This window comes from Loxodonta africana, chromosome 8 (genome assembly GCF_030014295.1).
Source record: "Loxodonta africana isolate mLoxAfr1 chromosome 8, mLoxAfr1.hap2, whole genome shotgun sequence".
Taxonomy (NCBI): Eukaryota; Metazoa; Chordata; class Mammalia; order Proboscidea; family Elephantidae; genus Loxodonta; species Loxodonta africana.
This window is the reverse complement of record NC_087349.1, coordinates 51,606,951-51,634,824: the sequence shown is the minus strand read 5'-3', so window position 1 is coordinate 51,634,824 and position 27,874 is coordinate 51,606,951. Positions and strand designations below refer to the sequence as shown.

Sequence of the window (27,874 nt, the reverse complement as noted above, 5' to 3'; positions counted from 1 at the left end):
ATGCAGTATGCTATATTCCTGCTGCATGTATGTTACTTTCCAGAAGTAATTTCTTATATTAAAATCTGTGAGAGCCAAACTCATATCCCCAAACCCAAAAAACTCATATACCAGGACTGAAAATAAATACCCATATTCCATTTTATTCTTTCAACAGAAATTTATTGAGTTTTATACATGTGATAATATAGAAATAAAGATGCTTGAGACAGGGTCGCTGATCTCAAAGATAATTCAAATGTATTAGGGAAACTAAACTATATTCAAGAAACTAAAAGAATTATAGAAAGTAATTGACATCATAAAGTATGATACAGCACTGAGGGAGTCCATAGGAGAGAGAGAGCACTTGATTTAAAGTTTTAGGAAAGACTTTGTGAAGGTGATAAAATTAAGATGCAATCTTTAAGGATGGCTAAGATTTTACAAGGCAGCAATGGGAGGGCAGAGGAAAGAGTGGGATTTCAGGTGGGAGAATTGACAGGAGCAAAGTCGCATAGGGGAAAGTAGGTGGAAGTGGGAACTTGGTGGAGAAAGGAAGAAGACTGAAACAGAGGCAGATCATGAAAGTATTTAAATGCAATGCTATTCAGATGATTAGTTCGAAGGTAACTATTTAGTAGCTATTCAAAGCTTTGAATGAGGATATATTTCCAGAAGTTTTGCCTGACAGCATGTGGAAGAGAAGAGACTAAGATTTGGATAGGAGTAGCTGTTACCTTAGCTTACCGTCTTCTGGTAATGAGGCCTAGGGCCAGAATGGAGAGAGGAGTGGAGAGACCACTGTCCCGGGAGCACTGTGAAGGGAGGATAAATAAAGGATATTGTCTGACTCAGTAGGAGGGTTGAGATGGAGGAAGATATTGTATGATTGGTACCTACTTTAGTTAATACCAAGAACAGAAAGATAAAAGACAAATAAATTTTACAGTAAGTTAAAATTGTCGTTTTGGACATGGACCCTGTAGTTGTTTTGCAGACAGCTGGAAGTCTAAAACTGGGAAAATGTCAGGAGCTGGAGATGGAGATGTGGGAACTATCTATAGTTGAGGTTTGGATCCCTGTAAATAGGTGAGGTTATCAAGGATCACAGAATATGTAGAGACAAGAAAGAAGACCGAACCCTAGAGATTATCTACTTTAGGGTACAGAGTAATGCATTTTGTCCATATCTCTGTTATCAGAATTGTTATGCTGCTTTATAATTATTGGTTTAATCCAGCCAAGCAATGGGCCCTCTAGGGCAGTAATTATGCCTAGTAACCTCTACACTCCTAGCTTGGCTAACAGATCTGGTATTCAGCACCTATTTCCTGAATGAGTGAATATGCCATAAGCATCCATATTTTCTTAAAATAGTCATTTAAAATGCAACTTTTTATCATTTTAGTTAAAAATATGTACATACTGATGCTGGTAGGAAAGAAAGGCAAGGTTTTTTATATTTCCATTCTATCAAAAAATCTGAATTTTTCTACTACTGATTTTTAAAGACCAAATTATTTGTATATTGATCTAGGGTCAATGCATAAATTGCCCTTCCTTACAGTGCCTGATATCATTGATTAAATCAGTGTTGAGTAACATGTATGGACCCGTTTGTTTATAGGAGTGGAAGTGTTAGTGGACTGACTCTTAAACTGATCCGAACCTCTGTCTCTGAAATGTTGGAAACCCTCTCGGATGATGATTTCGTGAATGTGGCCTCAGTAAGTATACGATGACTGCATTTTCCCTGAATTAAACCAGAAATTTCTCTCTCCCTGCTTTAAATGCTTTATAGGATTTTATCAAAGATAGGCTGAAGTATTTCTGATCTATTGAAGGCTAGATTAATGAGTTGTTCTTAGTTACTGATTCTCCTATACTTCCTCACCAGGGGCCTTTTTGAATTTCTAAGGGTTTAACACTGAGTCAAGTAATTGAAGTAATGAATAAAAAGTAATAGCTTTCTACATACTGTCCTTCATTCAGGGGAGCTTAAACAGGTAACATGAGACCTTGTACTCATTGATACCATCGTAACTCCTAGTACTTACAATTTAGTAGTATGATTATATGACAGTTTTCTGTACCTTGAAGTGCTCATTTTTCCATGATGGGTATTTTTCTCTAGTGTATTATGTTTTTAAATTATGTTTTCCTTATTAACACAAGGCCAACAGACTCTTGAATGTGCTCTTTTCAAAGTCTTACTTCCCCATAACCATCTCAGACCTTCCTATTCATAGCTAGAAAGCACTGAACTCTGAGGCAAATGAATCAAGAAAAAAAATGAAATTTAGGTAAAAATTTTGTGGTGAAAAGGGTAATACAACTTTCTGGGCAAAAGTTGAAGATATGTTAGTTCCAGCAGACCACTGGACATAGCACCCTGGCTCAAAGTATGAACTGAATCTTAAAAGACAACATCCCAAACCAAAGATGTTATTTGAAGCTGGAGACTTAGCTGCACATTTAAGAGAAATGTCACAATGTTCTTATCAGGCTGGCGGCTTCTGTTGTTGTTGTTGTTAGGTGCCTTCAATTCGGTTCTGACTCATAGCAATTCTGTATACAACAGAGCAAAACACTGCCTTGTCCTGCACCATCCTCACAATCACTGTTATGCTTGAGCCCATTGTTAGAGCCACTGTGTCAGTCCATCTCATTGAGGGCCTTCCTCTTTTTCACTGACCCTCTGCTTTACCAAGCATGATGCCCTTCTCTAGGGACTGGTCCCTCCTAATGACAAGTCCAAAGTATATGAGACATAGACTCACCATCCTTGTTTCTAAGCAGCATCTAGCTGTACTTCTTCCAAGGCAGATTTGTTCATTCTTTTGGCAGTCCATGGTACATTCAATATTTTTTGCCAACACCATAATTCAAAGGCATCAATTCTTCAGTCTTCATTATTCATTATCTAGCTTTCACATGCCTATGAGGTAATTGAAAACACCATGGCTTGCGTCAGGGGCACCTTAGTCTTCAAGGTGACATCTTTGCTTTTCAACAATTTAAAGAGCTCTTTTGCAGCACACTTGCCCAATGCAATGCATTGTTTGATTTCTTGACTGATGCTTCCATGGGTGTTGATTGTGGATCCAAGTAAAATGAAATACTTGAAAACTTAAATATTTTCTCCATTTATCATGATGTTGCTTATTGGTCCAGTTGTGAGGATTTTTGTTTTCTTTATGTTGAGGAGTAATCCATACTGAAGGCTTTGGTGTTTGATCTTCATCAGTAAGAGCTTCAAGTCCTCTTCACTTTCAGCAAGGCTGTGTCATCTGCATAACCAGGTTATTGATGAGCCTTCCTCCAATCCTGGTGCCCTGTTCTTCTTCATACAGTCCAGCTTCTGGGATTATTTGCTCAGCATACAGATTGAATAGGTATGGTGAAAGGATACAACCCTGGAGCACACCTTTCTTGACTTTAAGCCATGCAGTATCCCTTTGTTCTGTTGGAATGGCTGCTCCTTGATCTAGGTACAGGTTCCTCATAAGTACAATTAAATGCTCTGGAACTGTCATTCTTTGTAATGTTATCCATGATTTTTAATAATCCACACAGTATCAAATGCCTTAGCATAGTCAATAAAACACAGGTAAACATATTTCTGGTATTCTCTGCTTTTAGCCAGGAGCCATCTGATATCAACTGCGATATCCCTGGTTCCACATCTTCTTTGGAATCAGACTTGAATTTCTGGCAGTTTCCCTGTCATTATACTGCTGCAGCTGCTTTTGAATCATCTTCAGCAAAATTTTACTTGTATGTGATATTAATGATATTGTTTGATAATTTCCACATTCAGTTGAATCACCTTTCTTGAGAATAGGAATAAATATGATCTCTTCCAGTTGGTTGGCCAGGTCGCTATCCTCCAAATTTCTTGGCATAGGCAAGTGAGCACTTCCAGTGCTGCGTCCATTTGTTGAAACATCTCAGTTGGTATTCCGTCAGTTCCTGAAGTCTTGTTTTTCACCAATGCCTTCAGTGCAGCTTGGACTTCTTCCTTCAGCACCATCGGTTCCTGATCAGATGCTACCTTCTGTAATGGTTGAACGTCAACCAATTCTTTTTGGTAAAGTGACTCTATGTGTTCCTTCCATCTTCTTTTGGTGCTGGCTGGGTCATTTACTCTTTTCCCCATAGAATGTTTCAATATTGGAACTCGAGGCTTAAATTTTTTCATTTCTTTCAGCATGATAAATACCAAGTGTGTTCTTCCCTTTTTGTTTTCTCTCTCCAGCTCTTTACACATGTCATAATATTTTACTTTGCCTTCTAGAGTCATCCTTTGAAATCTTCTGTTCAGCTTTTTACTTCCTCATTTCTTCCTTTTGCTTTATCTACTGGATGTTCAAGAGCGAGTTTCAGAGTCTCTTCTGACATCCAGTTTGGTCTTTTCTTTCTTTCCTGTCTTTTTAATGACCTCTTGCTTTTTTCATCTGTGATGTCCTTGAGGTCATTCCACAACTCCTGGTCTTTGCTTATTAGTGTTCAACGCCTCAAGTCTATTCTTGAGATGGTCTATACATTCAGGTGGGATATACTCAAGGTCATACTTTGGCTCTCATGGACTTGTTCTACTTTTCTTCAGTTTCAACTTGAACTTACATATGAGCAATTGATGGTCTGTTCCACAGTTGGCCCCTAGCCTTGTTCTGACTGATGATACTGAGCCTTTCCATTGTCTCTTTTCACAGATGTAGTGGAATTGATTCCTTTGTATTCTATCTGGTGAGGTTCATGTGTATAGTTGCCGTTTTTGTTGTTAAAAGGTATTTTCAGTGAGGAAGTCACTGGTCTTAGAAAATTCTATCATGCAATCTCTGGCATCATTTCTATCACCAAGGCCATATTTTCCAACTACCAATCCTTCTTCTTTATTTCCAACTTTCGCATTCCAATCACTAGTAATTATCAATGCATCCTGAATGCATGTTTGATCAATTTCAGACTGAGGAAGTTGGTAAAAATCTTCAATTTCTTCATCTTTTGCCTTAGTGGTTAGCACGTATATTTAAATAATATACTGGTCTTCCTTGTAGGCGTATAAATATTATCCCATCACTGACAGCGTTGTAATTCAGGATACGCAAAAACCCAGTGCCGTCAGCATTGTAATTCAGGATAGACCTTGAAATATTCTTTTTGATGATGAGGAAACAAATGTAGAGTTCCAGTAACTTTCTAAAGGGAAAAGACAGGATTGGAGCATAGCTGTCTTATTTAAGAGTCCAGATTTGACAACAACAGCAAAAAAAAAATGTATATATAAGTTTGATCAGGGCTTCAAAACTGTTCATTCCAGTTTGAATCTTGGCTGAGAAATTTGCATTTCTAATAAGTTCCCAGCCAATGCTAATTATTCCACCCCAGATATACTGAATCAGAACCTACATTTTCAAGAATCACCTGACAATCTTGTTAAAGTGTAAATTCTGAATAACCATCTCCAAGCCCTGGTTTGAATCTTAAAAAAAAAAAAAAGATAAATAAGTTCACTAATTAGTTATAGCTGATACTATGAAAGAAAGAAATTCTAAAATAACATAAAAATACCATGTATCTGTTGCTGTTATCATACTTCATATATTCTTAACTATATTCATATCATATTTAATATCAATCATATCAATTCACTATATAAAATAAATTCTCCAGTTTTATTAGTTGTCATGCTTTATTTGGGGGATAAATTGCCTGAAATTGATATATTGGAAGAGAATACTTATGCCACATTTTGGTAAGAGAAACGTAAATTTATTTTTTTGTTTCTAACAGACTGGTACTTCTCATTAAATACAAATTTAGCAATTTAATGATTTGAAAATGCTCAGAAAAATATTGAAAATATATTTATAATGTCAGTCTGTGTGTGTGTATTTAGTTTTCTCTTGGCTCTGTGAAGTGGAAATCTAAGAAAGCTACAGTGCAACTTTAAGCTTTTATAGCTGCAGGGATTCATAGTAAGAAGGCACTGAAGGAACCTAGGAGGGGCTCTATAGTTAAATTTAACAGTAATTTTTCCCACGAAGCCCTCATGCATTTCCCTTTATTTTTATTCCCCAAATCACATCAGCCATACCAAGAATAATGGTGCAATCTGCCTCAATGCTTTCCCAAAGTTACCTAGATCTACCAGGTGGAAAAACCAAGCAGCCTCTCATTTTTAGGTTTATATTTCTAATCGTCTTCTTTTTATAAAGAATAGTAATCCTATGCTTAAGTCATATATAAGATGTCACAACTAGTGCTTCATCATTTTCCAGTGTTTCATCTATCTCCAGAGCTGTTCTTTGTTACAGAAATGAAGCCTGCTGTTAGGGAAAGCTTAATTGCAAGCCTAATATACCTGTTTTCCCACTAATCCAGTTAATTAACTTTGATAGAAGTAAATGGTAGATGATAGGAGCAGCAATTCAATCACAACATGTTCTGATTTACAGGCAAAGTTTCAGATGTTGACAGAGGGAGTGGCATTTGTTTGTGAATGTTGGGGAGATTGGAGTTTTAGGAGTAAAGTACTGTGAGCCAGTGGAGGATGAAAGGAAAACGCACGCTGGTTGCAGACAATACTTTAAAAGTTAATAACTAAAGAAAATGGTCATGTTTTTCAATACAACCACAATTTCCTTAGTTAAGAATTAGGTGCAAATGTTGTAGTTATTTTAAGGAACTTTGAGTAGGTTTTCTTCTAGGAAGCTTTAGTAATTCTTGGTCGTTATGAAATGATATCTTTGATAACTCACCAGAAAAAAAATAATCAAAATACAATTTCTTCTAATATCTTTGCTATTGGTTGTAGGAGAGAACTTTTTTTTTCCTCTAAAGTAAGCTCCAACTTTTGTCCAGACTGTAGTTGTTAAACAACAGTTCTAGAAGTGACAGTCTGTAAACACAAGTGTAAGTTGAGAAGAGAGGGAATGTAACTAAGCTGGAGACCAGGAAGGTGAGCCTTTCTCCAGCTGGAATCTTTCCTCTAAATGCAGCCCCCAAAAGTCTGCAGATTTCCTAGGGTACTTACCTCTGAAAGTCTGTGATCATGTGTCCGTGTAACCAAAACCGAACCCAATGCCATCGAGTCGATTCCAACTCATAGCAACCCTCTAGGTCAGAGTAGATCTGCCCTATAGAGTTTCCAAGGAGTGCCTGGTGAATTTGAACTGCCAACCGTTTGGTTAGCAGCCATAGCACTTAACCTCTACACCACCAGTCTATGTATATCCCAGAAAAAAAAACCCATACATTTAAAAAAAAGATTTGTTTAGAATATGATACCCTGAAGATGGTAAAATTCTTTGTTTTCTATAGAAAATGAAGCCAAAACCAAAACCAAACCTACTGCTGATGAGTCAATTCTGACTCAACAGCAACCCTGTAGGACAGAGTAGAACTGCCCCCAAAAGTTTTCCCAGGCTGCAAATTAACTTTATGGAAGCAGACTGCCTCCTCTTCCTCCCATGGAGCCACTGGTGGGTCCCACATTTCAGTTAGCAGCTGATGGCTTTAACCACTGTGCCACAAGGGCTCCTTCAGGTATGGATCAGTGAACTAGTATTTATTGATCTATATCAAGTAAAGAGCAACACATCATACCTCATTAACGACGTTACTAAGTCTCACCTCTAGTTAACTGACCTGCTTCTCACTCTTCTTAGGCAATTCCGTCTCCTAGATGTGCTGGTAGAATTGCATAGGGATAAAGCCCAACCTCTGAAATGGCTAGCTGTGCGACTTCGGGGAAAGACCCTAACGCTTACAAATCTGTGTCCTCCTCTTTAAAATGGACAGAATCAGATTATCTTGCCAAACTGTTGTTGAGCACCTAAGGAAATGACACATTTCAAGTGCTTATTTATTGTAATTGTTATTATAGTTATTATTATTGTCGTCATTGTGTTTTTATTATTTTTAACAATTTTTTTTTTAACTGGGAAACAAATCTTCATGAATCTGTCATGTTTCTCCATATCAAAACATAACAGCCAATTTGCTCAGATTTATTTGCATTCCAGGATGGTAAAGATAAAAAAGTCTCCTTCCCTAGAAAATATTTACATTGCAGGATAATTAAGGTATTTGTCTCTCCCTGGAGGAGAGGATGGCTTGGTTGTCAGCAAGTCCTACTTAAGATCAGAGGCTTCCTTATCTCAGGGTTCCTTACTTAAAATGCACCGGACTGTCTGTGCAGGCAACGTCTCATCCTCCTCACATTTTCCTGTAGAAATCAGGGAATGGGGAACCGTGCAAACAAAAATGTTACTCTGGCTACTGCTAGTGCTGTGAGTAGTAAACTGCTCTTTGTTTATACCCAGAGCTTTTTATTTTTCTGCCAGTACCCATGAAACTGTAACAAACTCACTTGTTAAACACTTAATAACAGCTGATGTCGGAGTTGGGCTTTCTTATGTATTGAATCTCATTGTTCACACAGTAATTTGGATTGTTACTTTCTTATATGCTTTAAATTTCAATTTTCCTCCTAAAATCTATCTGATGTGTTATTACACAAGAACATGGTTTTCTTAGAGTAAGACCTTTCCTACTCTGTATATCATAATGAGCATTGTTGTAAGTTATGGCACAATTTGAACTCACAAGCAATTCTTCCATTGCAAAACTTGAAATATTTTTAAAAATGGGCCCTCTTTTTGCCCAAGCTGAATAATGTATATGTATGTATATAAATGTATATATATATATATATATAATATAGCAATACAGTGTTGCGACAAATTCTAAGAGAATTTATGTTTTGTTGTTGCTGTTAGGTGCTGTCGAGTCGGTTCCAACTCATAGCGACCCTATGCACAACAAAACGAAACACTGCCCGGTCCCGCACCATCCTCACAATCGTTGTTATGTTGAGCTCATTGTTGCAGCCACTGTGTCAATCCACCTTGTTGAAGGTCTTCCTCTTTTCTGCTGACCCTGTATTCTGCCAAGCATGATGTCCTTCTCCAGGGACTGATCCCTCCTGACAACATGTCCAAACTATGTAAGACGCAGTCTCGCCATCCTTGCCTCTAAGGAGAATTCTGACCGCACTTCTTCCAAGACAGATTTGTTCGCTCTTTTGGCAGTCCATGGTCTATTCAATATTCTTCGCCAACACCACAATTCAAAGACGTCAACTCGTCTTTGATCTTCCTTATTCATTGTCCAGCTTTCACATGCATATGATGTGATTGAAAATACCATGGCTTGGGTCAGGTGTGTCTTCAGGGTGACATCTTTGCTCTTCAACACTTTGAAAAGGTTCTTTGCAGAAGATTTGCCCAATGCAGTGTGCCTTTTGATTTCTTGACTGCTCCTTCCATAGCTGTTGATTGTGGATCCAAGTAAAATGAAATCCTTTACAACTTCAATCTTTTCTCCGTTTATCATGATGTTGCTCATTGGTTAGTTGTGAGGATTTTTGTTTTCTTTATGTTGAGGTGTAATTCATACTGAAGGCTGTGGTCTTTGATCTTCATTAGTAAGTGCTTCAAGTCCTCTTCACTTTCAGTAAGCAAGGTTGTGTCATCGGCATAAGGCAGGTTGTTAATGAGTCTTCCTCCAATCCATATGCCCTGTTCTTCTTCATATAGTCCAGCTTCTCGTATTATTTGTTCAGCATACAGATTAAATAGGTATGGTGAAAGAATACAACCCTGACACACACCTTTCCTGACTTTAAACCAATGCTTATCCCCTTGTTCTGTCCTAACAACTGCCTCTTGATCTTTGTAAAGGTTCCTCATGAGCACAATTAAAGTGTTCTGGAATTCCCATTCTTTGCAGTGTTATCCATAGTTTGTTATGATCAACACAGTCAAATGCCTTTGCATAGTCAATAAAACACAGGTAAACAACCTTCTGGTATTCTCTGCTTTCAGACAGGATCCATCTGACATCACCAGTGATATCCCTGGTTTCACGTCCTCTTCTGAAACCAGCCTAAATTTCTGGCAGTTCCCTGTCGATATACTGCTGCAGCCGTTTTTGAATGATCTTCAGCAAAACTTTGCTTGAGTGTGATATTAATGATATTGTTCTGTAATTTCCACATTCGGTTGGATCACCTTTCTTGGGAATAGGCATAAATATGGATCTCTTCCAGTCAGTTGGCCAGGAAGCTGTCTTCCATATTTCGTGGCATAGACGAGTGAGCACCTCCAGCGCTGCATCTGTTTGTTGAAACATCTCAATTGATATTCCATCAATTCCTGGAGGCTTGTTTTTTGCCAGTGCCCTCAGAGCAACTTGGACTTCTTCCTTCAGTAGCATCGGTTCCTGATCACATGCCACCTCTTGAAATGGTTGAATGTTGACTAATTATTTTTGGTATAATGACTCTGTGTATTCCTTCCACTTTCTTTTGATGCTTCCTGTGTCGTTTAATATTTTCCCCATGGAATGCTTCACTATTGCAACTCGAGGCTTGAATTTTTTCTTCAGTTCTTTCAGCTTGAGAAACGCTGAGTGTGTTCTCCCCTTTTGGTTTTCCATCTCCAGCTTTTTGCACATGTCATTGTAATACTTTACTTTGTCTTCTCGAGAGGCCCTTTGAAATCTTCTGTTCAGGTCTCTTACTTCATCAATTCTTCCTTTTGCTTTAGCTGCTCAATGCTCAAGAGCAAGTTTCAGAGTCTCCTCTGACATCCATCTTGGTCTTTTCTTTCTTTCCTGTCTTTTCATTGACATCTTGCTTTCTTCACGTATGATGTCCTTGATCTCATTCCACGACTCGTCTGGTCTTCAGTCACTAGTGTTCAGTGCGTCAAATCTGTTCTTCAGATGGTCTCTAAATTCAGGTGGGATATACTCAAGGTCATGTTTTGACTCTTGTGGACTTGCTCTGATTTTCTTCAGTTTCAGCTTGAACTTGCATATGAGCAATTGATGGTCTGTTCCACAGTCGGCCTCTGGCCTTGTTCTGCCTGATGATATTGAGCTTTTCCATCATCTCTTTCCACAGATGTAGTCAATTTGATTTCTGTGTGTTCCATCTGGCGAGCTCCATGTGTTCCATCTGGCGAGCTGCATGTGTATAGTCACCATTTATGTTGGTGAAAGAAGGTACTTGCAATTAAAAAGTCATTGGTCTTAGAAAATTCTATCTTTCGCTCTCCGGCATTGTTTCTGTCACCAAGGCTATATTTTCCAACTACTGATCCTTCTCCTTTGTTTCCAACTTTCGCATTCCAATCGCCAGTAATTATCAATGCATCTTGATTGCATGTTCTATCAATTTCAGACTGCAGCAGCTGATAAAAGTCTTCTATTTCTTCGTCTTTGGCCCTAGTGGTTGGTGCATAAATTTGAATAATAGTCATATTAACTGGTCTTCCTTTTAGCCGTATGGATATTATCCTATCACTGACAGCGTTGTACTTTAGGATAGATCTTGAAACGTTCTTTTTGATGATGAATGCAACACCATTCCTCTTCGAGTTGTCATTCCCAGCATAGTAGACTATATGATTGTCTGATTCAAAATGGCCAATACCAGTCCATTTCAGCTCACTAATGCCTAGGATATCGATGTTTATGCATTCCATTTCATTTTTGACGATTTCCAATTTCCAATTTTCCTAGATTCAGACTCAAAATGAGGAGAAACAGCTCCAAACATGCATTAATAATCAGAACCTGGGATGTACAAAGTATGAACCTAGGAAAATTAGAAATCGTCAAAAATGAAATGGAAATTATGTTTTATAAAATAAAATTATCCATCCAGATTTCAGGAAAACTTTATGTTGATCCACATCTCATGCCTGTCAACAAACAAGAAGGTTGTAGCTTATACCCTTGCTACTTAAAGTGGATCTGGTGAACAAGCAGTTTCGACATCACCTGGCAACTGGTAGAAATTCAGAATCTCAAACTCCACCCTAGACCTAAGAAGCCAGAATCTGCAGTTAATAGTCTTCTGCATTGATTCCCATCATATTATTGTTAATTGTATGCAGTTTAGTGGTTTTATTTCATTGTGGAAAGATGAAATCAGGCTACGTTATTGTTGTTAGCGGCATGGGAGTCTCTTCCAACTTATGGAAATCCACGTGCAGTGGAAGAAGATGCTCCCCTGGCCTGAGCCATCCCTATGATCTGCTGAGAAATGGACCATTGTGACACATAGGCTGATTTGTGGAAGCAGATCACCAGGTATTCCTTCTTAGTCCATTTTAGCCGTCTCAGTCTGGGAGTTATGCTGAAACCTGTTCAGCGTCATAGCAACGCATAAGCCTCCACTGACAGTTGGGACAGCCGGGTGGTGGGTGCATTTGAGGAGCATTGGCTGAGAATTGAACCTGGGTCTCCCACATGGAAGAGGAGAATTCCACCACTGAACCACCACTGCCCCCAGGTTACATTGTTGTCGTGTCCTGTGGACTCAATTATGACTCATAGCAACCATATATGACAGAGTAGAGCTGCCCCCATAGGGTTTCCCAGGCTGTAATCTTAATGACAGTAGATCACCAGGTCATTCCTCCCATGGAGTGGTGGGTGGGTTTGAACCCCTGACCTTTTGGTTAGCAGCCGAGAGCTTAACCATTGCACCCCCAGGACTCCTTAGATTATATTAAAAAAATTAGTGAGGTACATTTAGCAAAATCCAGTAGGCTTCTGTCTGCAGCTTGTTATAATTAATCCTGTTTATCACTGACTTAGTTTTTAAGATCTTAATAATTTGTAGAATTACTAATACTATGGATGTTTCTGAATATTTTTATTCTGTACCCATTTGCTTTTTGGGGGTTATTAGTAAAAAACAAAAAGAACAGGAAGAAAATAGTGGAGTAATGGCCTCTAAAAGAGCCGAAGTTCTCTCCCTGTTATTCTACTGGTTTTTCTTTTTAAGGTGCAGATGGGTGCTTTTTAAAAATTATTTGGATTTAAAAGACATGTAAAGAAATTATAGACTATGATGAAAAGACTTGAAGTAATGGACAAATACAAGATTATAATAACAAGCCAAAGTAATCAAGGTTATTTAGTTTTACAAAAAGAGATTGGTGGAGAGTAAATTGTTTTACAAATATAAGTAAAGTGTATTGAAAGGTGTTGACAAGTATGATAAATACTTTTTCCATTAATTATTTGGTACAGTACAGATAGTTTTTGGTACTTAGAAATTAGTTGCACATGCAGTTTTAGAAATAGCAAAGTAATATTCAAGGTGATGAAGAGAGAATACTTTTATTCTGTGACTGTGCTATTGTTTTTAGAAAAGTAAAATTTGTTGACTTATTTGCTTAGACTTGAAGGAATCAGAAAAAAGTCATGCCCAAGTAAACACAGATGGGTGTCAGTACTTATTGGGTAAAACTTTTAAAAACACATTTACTCATTTAATGTTGAGTGTAGATAGTGATGTCATTTGGGCTGACCTGAGCTAAAGATTTAGCAGATTTTCTCATAGTTATTTAAATTAAATTGAACTGTCATATTTGCTTCTAACTATTTAGAATAGAACTGCCTTTGTGGCACAATGGTTGAGAGATCGGCTGCTAACCAAAAGGTCAGTATTTCAAATCACAAACCATTCCCTGGAAACCCTATTATTGTTAGGTGCCCTTGAGTCAGTTTCAACTCATAGCGGCCCTGTGTACAACAGAACAAAACACTGCCCAGTCCTACACCAACCTCACAATCATTATGCTTGAGCCCACTGTTACAGCCACCGTGTGAATCCATCTAGTTGAGGCTCTTCTTTTTCTCTGGCCCTCTACTTTGCCAAGCATGATGTTCTTCTCCAAGAACTGATTCCTCCTGATAACATGTCCAAAGTATGTGAGACGTTGTCTTGCCATCCTTCCTTCCAAGAAGCATTCTGGTTGTACTTCTTCCAAGACAGATTTTCTTTTTGGCAGTCCATGGTATGGTCATTGTTTTTTGCCAGCACCACGATTTGAAGGCATCAATTTTTTGGTCTTCCTTATTCATTGTCCAGCTTTCGCATGCATATGAGGCGATTGAAAACACCATGGCTTGGGTCAGGGGCACCTTAGTCTTCAAGGTGACATCTTTGTTTTTCAACTCTTTAAAGAGGCCTACCCTATGGGGCAGTTCTACTCTGTCCTTATAATCTCTATGAGTGAGAATCCATTCAACTGCAAAGGGTTCGTTTGTTTGTTTTGCCCCCATAGGATTTCTAATGAGTGGCTGGTGAATTCAAACTGCTGACCTTTTGGTTAGCAGCCAAATGCTTAACCAACTGTGCCATCAGGCAGGGCTTCCCTAGTTATTTAGCAGGTATAAAATTCAAATGAAATTAAATTATAAACTCATACTATATTAACGTAATTATTAATAGAAGGTATATACTTTAATCTTAATTGTTGGGTAGCAAAATCCCATTTCAGCAAATTCCTAATGGAGTAAAAAAGAATTCTGATGCATACACTACAGCTTGAAAAACACGTGTTAAGACATGAATTTTTTTTTTTTATTGACAATTTTATTATTATGTGTTCCATCGTAGAGGGCTTTGTCATAAAGTGACAAATGCCATGTTAAGTTCTTATAAATTTCAGATACAAATATTGACACTTGCTTTTTCCCACAGTTTATGCACTCTTCTCATGTTTCATTTAGGAGTTTATGCTGTATTTCAAAATACAATATTTTTTATTCCTTCGTGAACTCTTTCTTGCTTAACCCCATGCTCAATTGATAGCTATTTCTTTATTCATTTTTTTCTCATTAATTTGTGTCATAGTCATGGCCTAGGTTTTTCAAATGTATATGTTTAATCTCAGTGGAAATGCATTAGAGTGAATATAATTACTTCAACCCTAATTGGCAACTTTCATCTACTGTTTTTATGGATCTTTTGTTCATTTCATGTTTAATAGAACTCATTGGTGAGATTAATGAGCTTGCTTAAAAATTAGATCTGTCCTTTCTGTTAGGTACATGTCCTATATGTGACCAGATTAGAAATCACCCCTATTTGCCATGAGTCTTGATGTTCCCGAGTCTAGATAGTAGTTGCGTGCTTATCCCCTCGGTTTGTTTCAGTTTTTGTCCAAATGCTACTTTATCATAGAGGCCATCCTTGACTACCACATCTCCAAAAGCATTCCACTTTCAGTTATTGTCTATTACTTTTCCTCACTTTACTTTTCTTTGTAGCACTTTTCTGCACCTCATATTTTATATATGTATTTATCCTGTTTCATGTGTGTATCCCAGTATTCCTCAACTCCCAACAATGCGTACTCCTTTGAGGGCAGAGACACGATCTGTTTTGCTCAAATGTCTTGAATATAGAAAATTTCCTGGATCATAGTTAATAATCATTAAATATTAGTTGAATGAATAGGAATGAATGCCTTTGAAGAGAGGCATGCAGTCCTTCTTGAGTTTACTAATTTTTGTCATTCATAAAACCAAACCCTGCTTGGAGTTGATTCCGACTCATAGTGACCCTATAGGACAGACTAGAACTGCCCCAAAGGATTTCCAAGGCCGTAATCTTTATAGAAGCAGACTGCCACATCTTTCTCTCAGGAAGCAGCTGGTGGGTTCAAACCCCCAACTTTTTGGTTAGCAGCTGAAGGCTTTAACTACTGTGCCACCAGGGCTCCCTTTGTCATTCCTAGCAGTGCTAAAAAAAAAAGTACTACATACACAGCGTGATTTTATGACAGATTTTAATCAGTGATAAATATCTTTGTGTTTTTGTATAATTACAGTTATCCTCAGGAGTTCTGATAGGCACAGTGGTTAAGCACTCGGCTACTAACCAGAAGGTCAGCAGTTTGGACCCACCTGCTGCTCCAAGGGAGAAAGATGTGGCATTCTGTTTCCATAAAAATTTACAGCATTGGAAACCCTGTGGGGCAGTTCTACTCTATCCTATAGGGTAGCTATGAGTTGAAATGAATTCAACAGCAATGGATTTGGTTTTGGGCTATCCTCACTTATATCTTTACTAATGGAGTATCTCTTCTTGGGGGAAAAAAGCATTATGTATGTATATCATTCTCTTTGTATTCTTTAACCCTTTTGTTACTATATTTTTTTCTCCTTAATTTTTTTTTTTTTTTGATGGCATGTGTTTTCAGTATTGGAAGGTATGCTTGCTTTATTAATTGAGTGTGTTTAAATTTTTGGTTGGTAATGTAGATTTGTGTGGTATTAATGATATCGTTTGATAATTTCCAAATTCTGTTGGATCACCTTTCTTTGAACTGGGCACAAATATGGATCTCTTCCAGTCAATTGGCAAAGTTGCTGTCTTCCAAACTTTTTGACATAGACAAGTGAGCACCTCTGGTGCTGCATCTGTTTATTGAAACATCTCAATGGGTATTCCTCAATTCCTGGAGCCTTATTTTTTGCCATTCTCCTCAGTGCAGTTTGGACTTCTTCCTTCAGTACCATAGGTTCCTGATCATATGCTACCTCCAGAAAATGTTGAAAGTCGACCAATTGTTTTTTGGTACAGTGACTCGGTATTTTGCTTCTGTCTTCTTTTGATGCTTCTTGCATCATTCAATATTTCCCCCTTAGAATCCTTCAGTATTGCAACACAAGGCTTGAATTTTTTCTTCAGTTCTTTCAGCTTGAGAAATGCCAAGCATGTTTTTACCTTTTGGTTTTCTAACTCCTTGTCATTGTTTAATTCATTACAATATTTTGTCTTCTCGAGCCATCCTTTGAAATCTTTCCTTCACCTGTTTTACTTCATCATTTCTTCCTCTCGCTTTAGCTACTCTATGTTCAAGAGCAAGTTTCAGAGTCTCTTCTGAAATTCAGTTCAGTCTTTTCTTTCTTTCCTCTTTTTCTGATGACCTTTTGCTTTCTTCATGTATGATCTCCTTGATAGCATCCCACAACTCATCTATTCTTTGATTTATTAGTGTTCAGTGAGTTAAATCTGTTCTTGAGATGGCCTCTAAATTCAGGTGGGATATATTAAGATTTGAACTTTGGATCTCGTGGACTTGCTCTAATTTTCTTCAGTTTCAACTTGAATTTTCATATGACTGTTCCACAGTCAGCTCCTGGCCTCCTCTGAACTCATGATATTGAGCTTCTCCATTGTCTGTTTCCAGAGATGTAGAATATTTTATTCCTGTGTATTCCATCTGGCATATGAGTATAGTCACTATTTATGTTGTTGAAAAAACGTATTTGCAATGAAGAAGTTGTTGGTCTTGCAAAATTCTGTCATGTGATCTCCAGCATCAGTTCTATCACCGAGGCCGTATTTTCCAACTACTGATCGTTCTTCTTTGTTTTTATCTTTCCCATTCCAATCACCATTAATTATCAATGCATCTTGATTGCATTTTGATTAACTTCATACCACAGAAGTTGGTAAAAAATTTTCAGTTTCTTCATCTTTGACTTTAGTGGTTGATGCATAAATTTTGAATAATAGTCATATTATCTGCTCTTCCATGTAAGTGTATGAATATTGTCCTGTCACTGGCAATGTTGTACTTCAGTGTAGATCTTGCAATGTTCCCTTTGACAATTAATATGATGCCATTCTTCAATTTGTCATTCCCAGTATAGTCGATCATAGGATTGTCCAATTCATAATGGCCAATACCAGCCCATTTCAGTTCACTGATGCCTGGGATATAAATGTTTATGCATTCCGTTTCATTTTTGATGACTTCCAATTTTGCTAGATTCATACTTTGTACATTACACGTTCCAATATTAATAGATGTTTGCAATTGTTCCTTCTCCATTTGAGCCTTGCTACCTTAGCAAATGAAGGTCCTGAAAGCTTGACTCAACCAAGGTCATTATGTTCGACTCTACTGTGAGGAGGCAGCTCTTCCCCAGTCGTATTTTGAGTGCCTTCCAACCTGAGGGGCTCGTCTTCCAGCACTGTATCAGACAATGTTCTGCTGCTATTCATAAGGTTTTCACTGGTTGGTTTTTTAATAGTAGACTGCCAGGTCCTTCTTCCTAGCCTGTCTTAGTCTGGAAGCTCAGCTGAAACCTGTCCACTATGGCTGACCCTGCAATACTGGTGGCATAGCTTCCAGGATCGGCAACACTCAACCTACCACAGTACGACAAACTGACAGACAAGTGGTGGTATTTGGAAGATAACTACCTGGCCAACAGACAGGAGGAACTCCATATTTGTGACCATTCCAAAGAAAGGTGATCCAACAGAATGCAGAAATTATCAAACAATATCATTAATATGATACACAAGTAAAATTTTGCTGAAGATAATTCAAAAGTTCTTGTAGCAGTACATCCACAGGGAACTGCCAGAAATTCAAGACAGATTCAGAAGGGGAAATGGCATGAGAGATATCATTGTTGACGTCAGATGGATCCTGGCTGAAGGCAGAGAGTGACAGAAAGACGTGTACCTGTGCTTTATTGACTATGCAGAAGTATTCAACTGTGTGGATCATAACAAATTATAAGTAATATTGTGAAGAATGGGAATTCCAGAATACTTCATTGTGCTCGTGAGGAACCTGTGCATAGACCAAGAGGCAGTTGTTCAAACAAAACAAGGGGATACTGTGTGGATTAAAAACAGGAAAGATGCATGTCAGGGTTGTAGCCTGTTACCATATGTATTCAATTTGTATGCTGAACAAATAACCAGAGAAGCTGGACTGTATTAAGAAGAATGTGGCATTAGAATTGGAGGAAGACACATTAACAACCAGCAATATGCAGATGATACAACGTTGCTTGCTAAGAGGGAAGAGGACCTGAAGCACTTACTGATGAAGATCAAAGACTACAGCTTTCAGTATGGATTATACCTCATCATAAAGAAAAAAAAAAAAAATCCTCACAACTGGACTGATAAGCAACATCATGATAAACAGAAAATATTGAAGCTGTTAAGGATTTTATTTTACTTGGATTCACAATCAATGCCCAAGGAAGCAGCAGTCAAGAAATAACATATTGCATTGGGCAAATCTGGTGCCAAAGACCTCTTTAAAGTGTTAAAAAGGAAAGGTGTCACTCTGAGTCTAAGGTACGGCTGACCCAAGCCATGGTATTTTCAGTCTCCTCATATGTATGCGAAATCTGGTCATGAGTAGGGAAGACCAAAGAAGACTTGATGCCTTGAATTATGGTGTTGGCAAAGAATATTGAACATACTGTGGACTACCAGAAGAACAAACAAATCTGTGTTCAAAGAAGTACAGTCAGAATGCTCCTTAGAAGCAAGGATGGCAAGACTTGTCTCACATTCTTTGGCCATGTTATCAGGAGGGACTAGTCCCTGGAGAAGGACATCATGATTGGTAAAGTAGATGATCAGTGAACAAGAGGAAGACCCACAATGAAATGGGCTGACACAGTGGCTACAACAATGGACTCAAACATAACAACTATTTTGAGGGTGATGCAAGACTGGGCGGTGTTTTGTCCTGCTGTATGTGGGGTCGCTGTGAGTCAGAAACAACTCAAAGGCACCTAACAACAATCAATATGGATTTTGAAAAACATGATCTGGCAATACAATCTGCTAATGAGGCAAGTAACACTTTGGCGCCACTGATATGTGGCATGACAGTATGCCACTGAGAACTAGGTGGATAATTTATTGCTGGCACCTTTCCATTATGTTGTATAGGAAACCTCTGATTTTTCCAGAAAAAAACAAAACAAAACCATCAGGGTTACCCAGCTATCACTCAGGAAAGCCATAATTATGCTTGCAAGCCTTAGCTCACAGAAAGAAAAGGGAAAAAAGCCAAAGTTTACACAACTAACAAACACATCCAGGAAGCATCACCTAATAGAATGTTAAACCTACACAACAATAAGGCTTCAACTCTGGTCTGCTGAGCTTCACACATTTCAAAGGGGACCCAGCTTTTTGCTAAATGCTGGGTATAATGCCTCACCTCTGAGGTCCAGAAGCATAAAAATCGGCTGGCATACTGTTATCCCAACGGTAAAAAATTAAACAAACTGAGCCATCACCTCAGTATAACTGCTGCTTACTCAACTAGAAAACTTTTACCCAGGTAATCAGCTTCAGGACTTCTGAAAGTATTGGATGTATTCCTCAGCTTCCAATCTGTGTTGGTAAAGTGGAATGGATCACAGAGTATGTGATCATTTGATCATTTTATTAAAGTTTGGTCTTCCACAAAAATGCTACCTAACCCAATTATTCAATGAAGGATACTGACAATTCACAGAATTAAAAAAAAAATTAATATATATGTAAAAGTTTACCTTACTAACATTCAAGGAAATGTAGATAAATAAAATAGTGAAATACCCTTTTTACTTACAATTTAGCAAATAAAAATGTACAGAGTTTATGAGGGTGCAGTGAGAGTAGCACATATATACTTTAAATTGGCACAAAATTTCTGGAAAACAATTTGCCAATAGATCAAATACCTTAAAATTATTCTTAACTGGGAATATGTCCATACATGTATTGATAACTGCTATCAGCTATTTTCTCTGGGTTTTAGGACAATTAACAATTTTGTTTGTTTCTTTATAATGTTTTCTAGTTTCCAAGCTTACTATGAAAAATAAAGCAAAAGTAAGCAAAAAAAGTTTTTTAACGGAAAGTATGTGCATAAAAATCCAAGCATAACCAAGATATTGAAGATTGCAGCCCTTGTTCATGTTTCTTTTATTTTTCTTGCGTTGCCATCTTGTGGCCAAAGTGTGGGACAGCTTCTGACGCTTTAAATTTGTAATTGTACTGCCTAATATCAAATGATTAACTTACTGGGTTGCAAACAAAAAAGTTGGATGCTGGAGTCTACCCAGAGGGACCTTGGAAGAAAGTCTTAGTGATCTACTTCTAAGAAATTAGCCACTGAACACCTTATGGAGTCCAGTTCTACTCTGACGTAGATGGGGTCAGCAGGAGTCAGAATTGACTCGATGGTAACTTTCTTTTTAATATTGAAATGTTTATTATTTAAAAGTCTTATTTAATTCAAATTATTAACTTAAGAATGTTCTGTGTTATACAAGTTGTTTATTATGGTTAAGTTATGTAATGTATTTCTTTCATGTTTTGTAATTTAAATAATATTCATGTGCCAAAATTTTTTTTTTTAAAGTGGACAGGTCTGAATAGAAGTCCTTACTCTTGCTGATCATCTACACATTTTGGGCCCAAGATTTGCGTGACCTTTCTTTTATATGCAAAACAAGAGAGAAAATGGAAAATTAAGGCATATCCTAAGAAATAATTTATATATTGGGCAATTTTTCAAAAATCAAGGGATTATAAATTATGTGCATTTTGCCCATTAAAAATGTTTTATGGCTGAACCACGTACAAGTGTGCTAAATCCAGTCTGCTGTTATAACAGCTTAGAAGACGTAGATAAGGAGAACAAGGTTTGTGGCAGGGTGGAAATTAAAGGCAGGATTAGTGGGCAGACAAAGATTAAATGGGCAGGCAAAGATTAAATGGGCACTTCTCTTTATTTGTAGTTCCACGTGGAAGAATATCACTATCAAGGTTTCTTTTATCCCAGTGCTTCATGTTTCTAATGGAAAATGATGGAGCCTACTCACCTTCTCAAAGAGAGACTGAGTGCTCTGTGAAGCTGCATCGCAGTTGCCATCCTTAGACAGCGACTCTCTTTGGGAGCTTGACACTTCTTTGACTTTTATTGTGTATCAGAGTAATGCTAGCACCTCATCATTTGTATCCTGGGAAAATGCAATGAACAGCAGAATCGACTCTATCAGAAATATTTTGTAAAGCAATCTTATAAATCAGAGGACATCAGAACAAAAATAGATACTGCCTTTTTAAAGCTAAGAGTTTAAATTACTTCCTTTGAGAAACTGACAACTTGTTTTGGCCCTGCAGTATCTTTTGATTTGATTGATGTTTCTTGACGATGAAGTTTAATAGGAAGGTCTTTTGGAAGAACTGAAATTCACTGATCATGGTTACCTCAGAGACGGTTTCAAATACCGCACTGACGTCTGAAGGGCGCGTGTGCAGCTCCATCAGTGACTTCACTTGCCGTTGTTATTCTTAGTTGCTTTCAAGTTGGCTTTGAGTCACGGCAACCTTATATATAACAGAAATAAACGGTGAAGTTTGTGAAAGCTGACATTTGTTTATTTGAATCTCATAAATTAAGAATCCTTTCTGATTTCAGTGTTGAGGATACTATTTTTTTAACCATTATAATAATAAAATAATCACTGTAGTTTAACATTTACTATATGATAGACTCTATGCTGGGTGTTCTATGTATGTTTTCATTTGACTATTTTATTAGTATCCATATGAACCAAATATTAGATTTATGAATATGCAAGTTAAACCACATATTACAAAGCTAAGACACAAATCCAGTTCTTCTTACAAGTCTAAAGCTTGATTATTGGTCAACATTTTTCACTGGCTTCTAATTTTCTTAAACTCCATGTCCCAATGTTAAATTAAAAAAGCATGCATTTATTCAGTAAACATATATGTATTATATGCCAAGTACTGACAATGTAATCATGAAATGGGCATTTTTTTTGACCACGTAGGGCTTACAATCTTATGGAAAAGTGCATTTATCAAAATATCATTTAAAGAAATGTAAAATTATAGCTCTGTTGTGATACACACGCACACACACACACACACATAGACACAGGCTTAGGAGAGCCAAGCATACCATTATAGGAGTTATTTGACCTGTTAGAGAAAGTCATGAAGGCTTTTAGGAGGGACTTACATCAAGTAAATGGGACAACCTAGTAAAGAAGAGAGGGAAAGTGTTGTAGTTAAAACCAACAGCATGTGCAAAAGGGGAAAAGTGTGGGCAGAAGGACAGTATGTGTAGTGTATAAAAGTGTTGTAGACAGAGAGAACAGCAAGTGTGGAAGGAGGAAAGTGTTTGGGCCAGAAGGACTGAAGTATATGGGAGGAGAAAATGAAAGAATGGTGATATGCTGGAGTAAAGTGACCAAATCCTCTGTGATTTCTACTCCAGATTCTCAACCCACACTCACCCTTGGCACGCTAGCCAAGGTTCTTCTGAGCAGTTGTAATCAGGGACCCACTGGGGGGGATATGCTTGGATGAGGAGAGGAGTCAGTTTGGTATTAGTTTGGATTTCTGACTCTGCCAGATGAGTTAAATATGTATTTTTTAAAGAAATATTTTCCTAATAGATGACAAAAACAAGACTCCTTGAATTTGTCTTTTGAGTCACTGTACACAATTGCAAAGCTTTGTAATGTTATATTATTAAAACTTTCGCCCCAAAGTTTTTAATATGTGGTTTATAAATTAAAATCTGGACAGATGTTCCCAAAGACTACAATTGCACTAGTGGAAATAAACCTGTTCATTTTTTTTTTTTTCTGTTCTAAAAGTAGATGCCACTAAGATGTCTGTGAGATATAATCTTATCTAATTTAGAATTTTAAAAAATTCTCATCAATTTCCTATGAGATTTAGATTTGCAAAAGGGACTTATACTTGGTAAGTTATTCCTTTTCTCTGCATTATTTATGAGTTTTATTATGAGTGTAACTGTAAAATTTCTGTTATACACCACTGAATTTGTATTTAATGAATTGAATTTACATTTAATCAGTTTGTATTAAAGGGGCTTATTGAGATGCTTCACTTTTCCCTGTTAAAAGCAGGTGGAGGCCAACTGAAAGACTCAGGGCAATGCATTATTCATTATTCACTTTCTGCATAACTTAAAACTTTATGACGATTCATGGTTTAACTAAATCAGTTAATAACATTTCCTATAACCACTTCTAATGATTCTCTGAGGTCATATATTTTACTATTAATATGTTGGCAAACTATTTTCTTACTAATAAGAGGGATTCTCATATTCTTTTGTCTTTAAAATGCAACGTGTGGAATAAGATTAAGTCATATTGTCAATGTTGAAGGAGGCCTTATTTGCATCTGAAGATACTATGTTTTTAACATTTGAATTTATAGAAAATAATGAAACTGTTTTGTCTACCATATATATAATGTACTTGAAAGTAGTGTTTCAAAACAAAAACAAAAAGACTAAAATTATTTATCTGTGTGGGACACTTCCTGTCTATTCTCTACTCTGACCAAATCTTCCGTCTTCTTCCATCTTCTGATTATATTGCCTTGTTTCCACTGGAGGAGACAAAAATCTACATACCTCCTGCCTCCTTACCTATCTTCCACTCTTTTTTCCTAAAAATAATTAAGTGGATATGCATTCTCCTGTACATGCCTTTCCAAGAACTTTGGTTTTTACCTTGTATTCCCTATCTCCTGCATCTTTACCCTCCTCTCTTATTATTCTTACTATTCTTCCTCCTTTAAATTTTTTCTCAGATCCATTTTCCACACAGCAGCCAAGGTGACTTTTTAAAATTCAAGAATAAATTATTTTGCATGTGGCTTAAAATTTTTCAGGGACTGCCCATTTGATAGAGTTTAGAAGCGCACAAAGCCTCAGCATTTCCATTAGACCCCCTGCCTTCCTCCCAAAACTCATTTTATGCCACTTGTCCTCACGTGCAACAGGGCTAAACCATCCTTCTCTTTGTTTCTCTAAAAGGCTTCCCCCTTCCTATCCCATATCAAGGCTTTTGTACACATTGTTCTGTTTTCCTAGAATGTTCTTCCTCCATGTTCTTCACTGGAACATTTCTCTGGAATCAGAGGAAATAGCATTTCTCAAGAAGAGTTTTCCTCCCTCTGATTACAGTATTAATTAGAACACCCCTCTGCATGTTTTCTCCTATTGAATATTATTAGGCTCTTTTATAGAACCAATCATAATTTATAGTAATATATTTGACTAATGGATTTGTAAATTGTCCAGTGCACTTTGTAATTAGGCTTTAGTGATCTTCTGAGAAAAAAGAATGATGTAAAATATTTACAAGGTACATAATCATCTATAAAATTTGTATTTTTTCTCTCGTGACCCACTCATTAAAATTATTTATGTCTTTGATCTGAAAATATCTTCAACAGTTTATCTGACTAATCCCCTGCTTTCCACCAAGTATATTATTTTAATTATTCCAATTTTACAGAAGCAGTGTAGCCCAGAGAGCTCAAGTGATTTACACAAATTACAGAGTTAACATATGAGGCAATGATTCCACTCATCTCAGTATCCTGGATCTTATTGATCTTATTGCAGTGCTTTTTTTTTTTTTTAATCTTTTTAGAAATATCCAATGAATTATGTGAATACTTTTTATAAAAAAAAAAATTTTTTTTTTTTTTTTTTTATACACTGGTGAAGTTACTTTGGTGATTTTTTCTTAAATTTTCCAATATGGGCTCATATGTCCTGCCACAGCCTCTTTGTTGCTCAGGTCTTCATCACTTACAGCAATGAATATCTGCAGTGGTCAGCTAGTCCATCCATTGCCTCGTCTCCATGTTTCCCTTGCAGTCTTATTTTATATACCCTACAGAGTGATATTTCTAAAAGTCCACCAATTGTTCTTGATTTTTCCAGATTGTTTTCCCAGTTTAGCTGCCATTTAGAAAGACTGTACCATCACGTTTCAAAACTACTAAAGCTCCATTTCTGTCATTGATTGTGCTACTTTCCCACCCAGACTTTCCTTATGAGAGTTAAGGAAAATGCTCAACTTCTCCCTGCATCCAAGGATGGCATTGTCATATCTTTTTTGAGTTGTGAATATACTTGTTTCTTGTTCTTTATTTAAATGCTTATAAAAGTTGAGAGTTCAGAGGGACCTCATCCAACGTAAATCCCAAATTTTATAAGCAGGGGAACCAAGCTTCAGGAATGTTAGTGACAGGCCAGGCTTATGGTATTAGTTGGTGGCTTACATGAAAATTGCCTTTGGACACTTAGTGCACTTTTTGTTAGCAGTCTACTCACCTATCCTTTAGAAAGAGAAAGCAGTGCACTGTATTGAGAAACATAAAACACAGATTCAATGAAAATTATATGTGTAATTTTAATGTGCATTATCTTTTTTCTTTTTTGGCAGTTTAACAGCAATGCCCAAGATGTAAGCTGTTTTCAACACCTTGTTCAAGCAAATGTAAGAAATAAGAAAGTGCTGAAAGATGCAGTGAATAACATCACAGCAAAAGGAATCACAGATTATAAAAAGGGCTTTAGTTTTGCTTTTGAACAGCTGCTTAATGTGAGTATCAATAATACCTCCCTTTTCTTTTTTATTATTGAATAGTAGTCTCTGAATTTCAATATCCTGATAATTACTACTATCTATGGTACGTTATCTAAGGTTAGTACTATTTTATATTTAGAAAGCAAATGTGACCATGCAATGGAAATTTTTGTTTGTTTTTCTTTTTTTATTGTGCTTTAAGTGAAAGTTTACAATTTGAGTTAGTTTTTCATACAAAAACATATACACACATAGTTATGTGACCCCAGTTGCCTTCCCTACATTGTGACAGCACACTCCTCCTCTCTACCCTGTATTTCCTGTGCCTGTTCAGCCAGCTCTTGTTCTCCTCTGCCTTCTCATCTCACCTCCAGACAGGAGCTGGCCACACAGTCTCATGTGTCTACTTGAGCTAAGAAGCACACTCCTCACCAGTATCATTTTATGTCTCACAGTCCAGTCCAATCTTTGTCTGAAGAGTTGGCTTTGGGAATGGTTTTAGTTCTGAGCTAACAGAGAGTCTAGGGGCCATGTCCTCTGGGGTCCCTTCAATCTCAGTCAGACCATTAAGTCTGGTCTTTTTACTAGAATTTGAGTTCTCCATCCGACTTTGCTCCTGCTCTATCAGGATTCTCTGTTGTGTTCCCTGTCAGGGCAGTCATTGGTGGTAGCCGGGTACCATCCAGTTCTTCTGGTCTCAGGCTGATGGAGTCTCTGGTTTAGGTGGCCCTTTCTGTCCCTAGGGCTCATATTTTCCCTGTGTCTTTGGTGTTCTTCATTCTGCTTTGCTCCAGGTGGTTTGAGACAAATTGATGCATCTTAGATGGCTGCTTTCTTGCTTTTAACACCTCAGATGCCAATCACCAAAGTGGGATGCAGAAAGTTTTCTTAATATACTTTGTTATGCCAGTTGACCTAGATGTCCCCTGAAGCCATGGTCCTCAGACCCCCAACCCCTGCTACTCTGTCCCTTGAAATATTTGGTTATATTCAGGAAACTTCTTAGCTTTTGGTTTAGGCAATGGAAATTTTTTATTTAATTTTTCAATCCAGTATTCAAAAGATTTTTAAAATGTAGATATTATTTTTCTTTTAGATTTTCTTCCAATTTTTTTTCAAACTAGTAAACAAACATTTAAGAGGTAATTATTGAATTTTCAATAAATACATTAGAGGGTTGTGGATAGGATTGTCCAGAGAGCCTGGTACATAACAAGCCCCATGTGAATGTTGTTTTGGGGGTTGGTGCTGGAGTAATGGTCATTATTACTCTAATAAGTAGCTAATGTCTGGTACAGAGTAAGCTTATTATTACAGTCATATTTGCTGGATCAAAGGATGAACCCTCACATTTTGTCTTTTCTGCAAATCTAACATTGTTGCTCCCTAAGTTAATATTTTAAACTGTTTTTGAGATGTCAGATTGGTTGATCCATTCATTTGTTCATTCCACCAATATTTATTGTCTGTCTCACAAATTCTTGTCACAGTGTTAGTGCTGGATTTTAGTCATCAAGAAGACTGATTATCTGCTCTCAAGAAGGTCCAGCATAATACACTAAATTGTCATTCATAGTGCAAGGTGAAAGTGTCAGTTCAGGGCATTCAGATAGGGTTTGCTAGAGTAGCAAGAGGAAGGGCTCCACTCACGCAAAGAAGGTCAGTAAAGTGTGGCATTTCCTTGAAAATGGAATTTGGAAGAAGGAATAGATTCTAGGTAGGCAGATGAGAAAGGGAAAGTAATTTCAGATAAAAAGAACAGCATAATAAAAGGCATAGAAGTATAAGG

General features: G+C 37.2%; 1 protein-coding gene across 1 annotated transcript in view; it reads left to right on the top strand.

The window, feature by feature from the left end:
- The window catches only part of CACNA2D1 (calcium voltage-gated channel auxiliary subunit alpha2delta 1), a 543,509-nt gene that overhangs the window by 419,388 nt on the left and 96,247 nt on the right, over window positions 1-27,874 (top strand). The window contains exons 10-11 of the mRNA XM_064289931.1: window positions 1,610-1,709; window positions 25,942-26,100. Coding sequence (XP_064146001.1) covers window positions 1,610-1,709; window positions 25,942-26,100 — 259 coding nt within the window. The remainder of the gene's footprint in view (window positions 1-1,609; window positions 1,710-25,941; window positions 26,101-27,874) is intronic.